General features: G+C 40.6%; 1 protein-coding gene across 1 annotated transcript; it reads right to left on the bottom strand.

Moving 5' to 3' along the window:
• Positions 1–439: 439 nt before the first annotated feature.
• On the bottom strand, positions 440–8963 carry MS4A2 (membrane spanning 4-domains A2). The gene is made up of 7 exons (XM_037060429.1): positions 8701–8963; positions 7502–7622; positions 6832–6966; positions 5162–5218; positions 2694–2849; positions 2289–2387; positions 440–542 (listed from the first exon to the last, which is right to left on the bottom strand). The coding sequence occupies exons 1-7, from the start codon at positions 8760–8762 to the stop codon at positions 447–449; spliced, it is 726 nt and encodes a 241-aa protein (XP_036916324.1). The 5' UTR covers positions 8763–8963; the 3' UTR covers positions 440–446.

The following is an 8963-nucleotide window of genomic DNA, read 5'->3' as shown; positions in this document are numbered from 1 at the left end:
AGGATTGTAGACAGAAGCAAAATTTTGCCAGTAGCTCTTAAACAAAGATCTTGGCTTTGCATACTCTTTGTTACAAATGAGAATGTTCTGAACATGATTCTTATGAATCAGCAGGAGATGTCTCCTCTTTGCCTTCCAACTCACTGTAAATTGGTGAACGTACACTTAATTCTTCATATAGACGTTCTTCCTGAACCTGGTGAGGGAAAAAAATATTCAATATCAATCACCAAGAATGTTCCACCCCCAGAAGACATGTTCAAGTGATGTAGATTATCTCCTTTTGTCTCTGAATCTCACATTCTCTCCCATCACACTCTAATTATTCCCTCCATCTTCAAAAAACCAAGCCAGATTGGCTGGCTATGGGCCCAAATAAATTATGTCAGCCAATGACAAGCTGGTAAGTTATAGGGGACCAGTTTGTTTAANTCTGAACATGATTCTTATGAATCAGCGGGAGATGTCTCCTCTTTGCCTTCCAACTCACTGTAAATTGGTGAACGTACACTTAATTCTTCATACAGACGTTCTTCCTGAACCTGGTGAGGGAAAAAAATATTCAATATCAATCACCAAGAATGTTCCACCCCCAGAAGACATGTTCAAGTGATGTAGATTATCTCCTTTTGTCTCTGAATCTCACATTCTCTCCCATCACACTCTAATTATTCCCTCCATCTTCAAAAAACCAAGCCAGACTGGCTGGCTATGGGCCCAAATAAATTATGTCAGCCAATGACAAGCTGGTAAGTTATAGGGGACCAGTTTGTTTAAGTCTGGCAAATGTGACTCAGCTCTGTATGGAAAACCTACAGAATCGAAGTGGTGGGCAGGAGCCAGACCTTCAAACTGGGTCTTCCCATGGGAATCAGGCCTAGAAAATGCATACAGATTATTATGGCTTGCTCTTGCTAAAACTACCTCACCCTGGTCTAAAGCAACAAATGCGCATTGTCTATCTTCAAGGTAATTTCCAAAGCCTGTGTGAGCTCTCCCAAGGACAGAGCTAATCAGCTCATTGCCATCCCCCTCTTCATGTTATTTTTATTTCCTTGATTATACCTAGAATGTAGACAATAATATTCTATGTAATAGATAATAAACCTTTCTCTGATGTAAGACCCGAGGAAAACAATAAAAGCCTGTCTAGGCGAGGGTCTGAGCGCTCCCCTCTTGAGGGAGTGGCCGAGGCACCATAGGCACTCTCCCCTTGAGAGAGTAGTCATGCCTGTTCCCTTTCTCCACACAGGATTGTTGTCGCCTGTGCATTGATTCTCGTCATAAGCCACAACAGGCAGACTCTGCTGGACAGGGTCTGCCACAGGGAGTGTGTCTGAACTTTGGCATATCTGTCGCCTTGTTTGTCTTTGGAGGAAAATGATCGAAACAGGAACCCATGCTTGAATGCTTTGGGCAAGTGGACAGATGTTAAGAGTGTGTTTCACCTGGAAGATCTGAGAAAGTGTAAGTGCCTCAAGGATTGGCAATTCTTTTAACACGTTAAAGGTGCAATGGATGGGTAAGGCAAGTGGAAATGTAGGTGGTAGTTGTGAATTATAAAGGAAGAAAATCTGAGGCTCCAGAGCAAGTATGAAGGTAAAAGCCAAGAGGGTGAAATCTGTTCGGGGATAGAAAATAAGCCCAGTTATCTGTGTGGTTCCATCACATGCTACCTGCTCATTCATCTCATGCCCAACACTGTTCAAAACATTTGCATTTTCTAAAATGATGAAGAATCTATTGTCCTAACCCTCAGTTGTGAAGATATTCTGATATTGTGCTACTTATGAGTGGGAAATACGCTTTAATACACAAGATTTAGCCACCCAAACACTGAAACTTGGAGAAATATTTTTCTGGAAGAAATGTTCCAGGATATCTAGGCCATATGACAGCAAGTAAGCTCAAAGTCTTTAGCCTGACATTCAGGATTTAGTATCAGGTCTCTGCCTACCTTATCTTCTTTGAGTAATTCTCCAACTCTGTAGACTATGAGTAACACAGCAGCACCAAATCCCAGAATGGTGAGGAACATGATCATTGCCACAATTTTCTGTTGAACAACAACAAATAACAACCAAAAAAACAAGTAGAGTCACAAGGTAGGTTTCTCAAGGTGCTCTCCCTTGTATCACCCACCCCCACATGATCAGTTCCTATAAAGCAACACACACACACACACACANTCTGGAAGAAATGTTCCAGGATATCTAGGCCATATGACGGCAAGTAAGCTCAAAGTCTTTAGCCTGACATTCAGGATTTAGTATCAGGTCTCTGCCTACCTTATCTTCTTTGAGTAATTCCCCAACTCTGTAGACTATGAGTAACACAGCAGCACCAAATCCCAGAATGGTGAGGAACATGATCATTGCCACAATTTTCTGTTGAACAACAACAAATAACAACCAAAAAAACAAGTAGAGTCACAAGGTAGGTTTCTCAAGGTGCTCTCCCTTGTATCACCCACCCCCACATGATCAGTTCCTATAAAGCAACACACACACACACACACAGAGACACAGAAAACCAGGGGATGGTTACTCAAGGCAGATGATTTCAACCTTGCAGAATTGAGCTGGGGGTGGGAGGAACAGGTCATCAGCATCTCTGTGCAGGAGCCTACAGAATACCACATTGAAAAGGAAACGAGGGTTTCTTACTTAGATTAGGACAAAAGAAACACTTACAGTGGAAAAAAAAACTGTGAAGCAGAAGTAATCCTGGTAAGCTTCCGAGCAAATGTTGTGATAAGCCATTGTGTTCTTTAGGTTGTTGGCCAGAAAAACGATTCCCATTCCTGCAGCTATGCTGCTAACCAAGTTTGCTCCCAGGCTCCCGTGCACCTGATAATAAAGAACACTTAGAGCCACTCCTGCACCTGCCAGCACGTTCAATTAACTCATTGTCATGTCAGGGCTGGGCGTACCCAGGGAACTCTACATTTATGTAAAACATAGATTAAAAAGGGAAATCCTGAACATGTGTTTATTTAATAAGGATCTATAACTTTCTTGCTGGGATCACATTCAGGAAGACCCACACAGAGTCTCTCCTCAAATAGTCTCCTTAATTAAAAATAAATCATTTGGGACTTCCGCCAAGATGGAGGCATAGGTGGAAACACTGTGCCTTCTCCCACAACCAAGTTTGGATACAACAAAAGTTTTGGAGAACGAAGACACACCCAGAGACCAGAAAACCGAATTATACGGAAGTCCAACAGCTACGAACCGTTCAACGGGGACGGTAAGAGAGGCAGAGCCAGCAGCGGAGCTGGGTCAGGAAGGACAGACCTAGGAGCGCAGGCAGCCCGGACCTAGTCGGGGTGTGGGGCAGACTGACCAAGGTCGCACATTCGCGCGCAGTGAGACGGACCACGCAGGCCCCAGGGGGCGAACCCAGTGGTGGAGAGCTGACAGCGGTGGCACACTCACGTGCAGCGGAGCGGGGCGTGTGGCCCTGGTGACGGTGGTAGCTGCGGTGCTGGTGGGGGTCGCGGAGGTGGGCGCCGGAGGGAAGCCATTGTCCCTCTTTGACCCCGCCCCCACATACAACATCACAACCCAGCGACTGAGTTGCCCTGCTCTGGTGAAAACGTAGGGCTCCATTCCTGCTACTTAACAGGCACGAACAGCCCAAAAGATGGTGCAAGAACTCAAAGTCCCAGAGCCAATAACTCTAAGCGACCAACAGATTGCCAGCCTCTCAGAAGCCCAATTTAAAACACTATTTATCAGGATGCTCACAGAATTGGTAGAGTAGTCACAAATTAGAGGAACTTAGTCACAAATTAGAGGAACATATGAAGGCTAAACTAATTGAAATGAAGGGAGATGTCCAGGAAACCAATAGCGATGGAAAGGAAAATGGGACTCAAATCAAGGGAGTGGACCAGAAGGAAGAACGAAACATCCAACCAGAAAATAGTAAAGAAACAAGAATTCAAAAAAATGAGGAGAGGCTTAGGAACCTCCAGGACATCTTTAAACGTTCCAACATCCGGATTATAGGGGTACCAGAAGGGGGAAAGAAACAGCCACGAGTGGAAAATGTATTTGAACAAATAATAAAGGAGAACTTCCCCAGTCTGGCAAAGGAAATAGACTTCCAGGAAATCCAGGAAGCTCAGAGAGTGCCAAAGAAGTTGGACCCAAGAAGGAACACACCAAGGCACATCATAATTACATTAGCCAAGACTAAAATGAAGGAGAGAATCCTAGAAGCAGCAAGGGATAAGGGGACAGTCACCTACAAAGGAGTACCCATCAGACTGTCAGCGGATTTCTCAAAAGAGACCTTACAGGCAAGAAGGGGCTGGAAAGAAGTATTCCAAGTCATGAAATCCAAAGACCTACAGCCAAGATTGCTTTATCCAGCAAAACTTTCATTTAGAATGGAAGGACAGATAAAGTGCTTCTCAGATAAGGTCAAGTTCAAGGAGTTCATCATCACCAAGCCCTTATTATATGAAATGCTAAAGGGACTTATATAAGAAAAAGAAGATGAAAAATATGAACAGTGAAAGGACAGCAAACACACAGTTATTAACAACCACACCTAAAACAAAAGCAAACCAAGAGGACAGCTAGATCAGGAGTGGAACCATAGAAATGAAGAACACATGGAGGGTTAGAAACAGGGGAGTGGGAGGAGGAGAAGGGGGGAGAAGGCACAGAAAATAGCATAGACAGTAGGTAGAAAATAGATAGGGGGGAGGGCAAGAATAGTGGGGGAAATATAGAATCTAAAGAAGTTGAGACATGTGGTTATAAACTAAGGGCAGAGAATGGTGGGGGAGGGAGTGTGCGGGTGGAGGGGAATGAAGGGGGGAATAGAACAACTGTAATGGTATAATCAATAAACTATATTTAAAAAATAAATAAATAAATAAATAAATAAATCATTTGACCATATATGCCTATATTTATAAGGATCAGGCTAGTGTGAAGATGTTTTCTAAACAAGTGTCAAGGTAATTACATTTTCTTGTTTTTAAATGACACAAAATGATATTTTAATGATTATATTCAACACAGGATAGACTAAAGAACAATCACATTATCTCATAACATGAGAGACAATGACATACCTCCCTCAAGACTCCTAAAATTTGACTTTTACCTTTACAAGTATGAATGACAGAATTGTGACTCACCAGATATGTTGCATTGTTCTTTTCAGACATAACTGACAAAAATCCAGAAACAGCAAACTGTCCAAAGGAAGGAAGGATAAAAACAGTGAGTCTCTGCTCTTCCCTGTGTCCCTCTCACCTCCCCTTCTGCACATACAAGGTCAAGTTGTTGGTACTCTATAAAGTTAACCTTTCAGGTTTTCCATGAGCGCGCTATTTTCTTATTCTCGTTTTCTGTACAGTGCTTCTCAAAAGTAAATGTACACATGAAGTATGAGGGTCTTGTTGCAGGTTGTTTTTAGTAGGTTCTGAATGGGATTTGAGATTCTCCCACTCTACCAGGCCTCTCAGGTGATGCGGACACTGATGGGCCACAGGTCGCCTTCAGAGCAGCAAGAGCAGCAACACCTGGAGCCCGACTCTGCGGTAACACCACTCTCCTTGCCTTGCGACTGTTTCTATGAGCACCCTGTGTGCTAGGCTGTCGGCTCCTTTGTGCAAAGCATGTGTTTGTGACATGTATATCTCTAGAGACTAAGATATATCATGTAGACGTTTAGTAATTATGAGAATATACATGGTGGAAATATAAATCAAGAGCATACACTCAAAACCATTTTAGAGATTGCATGAGGAGTTGAGAGATGCAAATAAGCTAAGTGTTTAGAATTAAAAGACAGTAGGGAGAAGTTTCAACTAAAATATGGCCAAGGTTCAAGAAGACTCCTGATCTGGTCCTAAGTCATTAGCAGAGCACCAAACCAATGTGATTGCCTTTTTTAGACTCAAAATATATCCTGGGATATATTTTAGACTCCAATGACATGGAGATACAAAAAAAGTAGCATGGATTAATTGAAAATAATTATTCTGAGTGAAGGAAGCCAGACAATAGAGAACATCTTTTATAATTAATGTTTTATAACATAATTTTATTTATATTAAACTCTAGGAAATGCAAACTAATCTATGGTGACAGAAAGCAGACCAACGATTAGTTGAGGATGGGAAAACAGGGGATATAGGGAAGGCGGGATTATGAAGGGGCACAAGGAAACATTTGGATGTTCATTACATTAATGTGATAATGTTTGTATGTTTGTGTACATGGATCAAAATTTATCAAATCACACACTTTAAATATATGCAATGTATTGTATGTCAGTTATACCTCAGTAAAGCTACATATCTTTATAATCTCATTCAGTCACATAGTTTTCTAAACAGTATGATTAAAACAGATTCTATGAGAAAGCACCCGAAAAAGTTCATAGGGCATGAGAGAAGTTCATCAAATGACTTTGACCTTGTTCTCCTCACATCAGTAGTTTCTTCCCCCTTCCCTTCACTAAAATAACTTTATTGGTGAATAGAGTTAGATAAATTTTTCTAAAATTGTATTCTGAAGGTTTAGGTTCTATTTTTATTGGCTAAAGATCCCTTGAGCAATTTATTTAACTTGTATTAATCTCAGGTTTCTCATCTGATAAAAGTGTGCTAACATGTTTAACCTAAGGTGATTTATAAACTGCAAACATATTTTATACAAACATATGCAAATATATAATATAAATATATTAATATGTATAATATGAATGCTAGAAATAAATAATTGGGTAGATCTGATCTGGTAGGAGAAGAGCTACATGCAGTGTTATTTCAGAGACAACTATTGATACATGTATACTCACAAGTACTGCTCCCCAGAACGGATAGCCTATTTGAAATGATGAAAAAAAAATTTTCTCAAATTCTGAAACTGTGATCCCAGGGTAGACAACTGTCCCAAAATAAAGACATATGAAACCAATCAGAATTTGTGTTACCTGTAGAAAAAAGGCAGAAATTTTGTGAAATAACTAGATACTTTCCCAAGATTGCATACATTTCATTATAATTGAGGCCAAATGTGAGAAATTGTTTTGGTGTCTTAGGCTGTCCTGAGAAAGGATCCAAATGTGATATTTTCCAGTATCCTTTGATGCTAAGAACTGATGCAGGCATGACGTAATGCAGGAATGACCAATATATTTCTCATGTCCTTTTACTTAGGTAGTCATGGTGGATATCAATATTTGTCCTTTTCATCTAAGTGAAGATAAAGATTATAAATCCCTCACAGAAAGATATTACATTAATCCACCAGCAGCTGTCCAGAGTTGGCAGGTCCTATTTGTCATTTTCACTCTAATCTCCATGGGGAATTGCTTCTTTCTTCCAAACTGGGCCCAGCTGGTATCAAGTCTTCCCCTACTGGGTTCTTTACTCCTTACGAATACAAGTGGGCAAACTGTTGATGCAACCAAATACTCTTTCCTAGTCAGGCCTTATTTTATTTGAGGTTGGAGAAGGCTCACTTACCCCCAGGAATTCCACCTCCCTCTTCAGAAATATCAGCCATGTCTCACGTGATAACGAGATATCCTTCTCCACTAGGATGTGACCAGAGAAAGGTGCTTCTGAAAGTTCAATTTCAGACCCTCTGTGAAGTTGAAACAGAAATTCAGTCATGAGAAAACTTTCTAACTTCCTCTACAAAGGAAGTTAGAATTCACAGAAAAGAAAGTTTTGATGGTTTGTTTTTCAAAACAATCTTCCAATTAAAATCTTTATTGAAACGAATAAAAAGCTGAGGCTCAAAGTGTCCAAGTAACTGGCCAAGATCACCATCTAATCAGTGGTTAAAGGAGACAAAAATAGAATGAAAACGGTGCCAAATCTTCCTATTAATCCAAGAATTAATCCAAGTTCTTTTCCATTAATCGATACTGATGAGTGAAAATAAAAATGATCAAACAGATTTACCTATGTATTACTCAGTCCTTCTAACATAGAAATGTGTCTGAATTTATTTTGTCACTGACATACCCAATTTCATGTGCCCAAAGAAATGGCTTTAACGGGTTAGTTGAATCTCTAATCCTGTTTTCATCCTCAGAGGAGGTTAACTGGAAATACTCTCCCTTCTAAAGATTTGGAATATACTTAACATTTTGCAATAATATTCAATCTGACATTGATTCACAAAGTGCCATTTTCAGCCTCTCCCAAAACTGTTCAAAGAAAGTCTTAACATGTGTTCACATCGGGCATTCAAAGGAAAACTAAATTATCCTCCTCTAGTGGCCTTCACTCCAAGACATTTCCCCTCTAAACACTGGGGCAGAATCCCACAGCTTGAGGTTCACAAAGACCAACCAAGAAGGAGCCCAGGATCGTTTTTAAAAGCATCTGTCCCTTAGTACACATCACACACAGAGGCAAGAGATCTATATGGATAGTACAAAATCCCCTCCTCATACCTAGAATGTGACCTTCTTTTGTTAGAAAACTTAAGTTACTCGCAGTTCACAAGCGAAGTAAAAAACCTTTCTCCCCATAACGTAGACAGAACTACTGGTAAAGCATAGCAAGTAGCTTCCTTACACTCAACATATTATCAACATATTAAATAAACCAAATGGGTCCATGACTGAGCCCATGAACTGACATTTCCCCAGCACCGTGACTATCTCTGGCCCACTAACTGAGCATAGAAAAAAATAATAGCCTGTACCTACCTGGAGGGCTCTTGAGGGTTGGGGAGAGCAAGAGTTGCTCTGCTTCTACTTTCTGTGTCCATTTTTTCAAATGAACTGAGCTATGCAGCAATAAAAATTACTGTGAACAGCAAGCCTGTGGGCTTCCTCTCAGGTTCTGCTCTGAGTGCGCAGTTAAGATAGATTGGCTTGTGACATTGATGACTATCTTCACAGTTAAGACACTTGTCAGACAGATAAGTTTACTGGATGATTGAGATCAATAGGGTTTTTCTTGTTATATT

This window comes from Sturnira hondurensis, unplaced genomic scaffold (genome assembly GCF_014824575.4).
Source record: "Sturnira hondurensis isolate 20B ecotype Veracruz unplaced genomic scaffold, ASM1482457v3 Scaffold0011880, whole genome shotgun sequence".
NCBI classification, from domain to species: Eukaryota; Metazoa; Chordata; class Mammalia; order Chiroptera; family Phyllostomidae; genus Sturnira; species Sturnira hondurensis.
Note: the sequence above shows the minus strand (reverse complement) of the source record. Positions and strands in the feature narration are given on the sequence as shown.

Excerpts from the sequence above, each read along its gene's own strand:
- MS4A2 (XM_037060429.1), bottom strand. The coding sequence starts at position 8,762 with ATGGACACAGAAAGTAGAAGCAGAGCAACTCTTGCTCTCCCCAACCCT. Across the intron at positions 7,623-8,700 it reads AACCCTCAAGAGCCCTCCAG|AGGGTCTGAAATTGAACTTT; the intron begins GTAGGTACAGGC and ends TCAACTTCACAG. Across the intron at positions 6,967-7,501 it reads GGGAGGTGGAATTCCTGGGG|GTAACACAAATTCTGATTGG; the intron begins GTAAGTGAGCCT and ends TTTTTTCTACAG.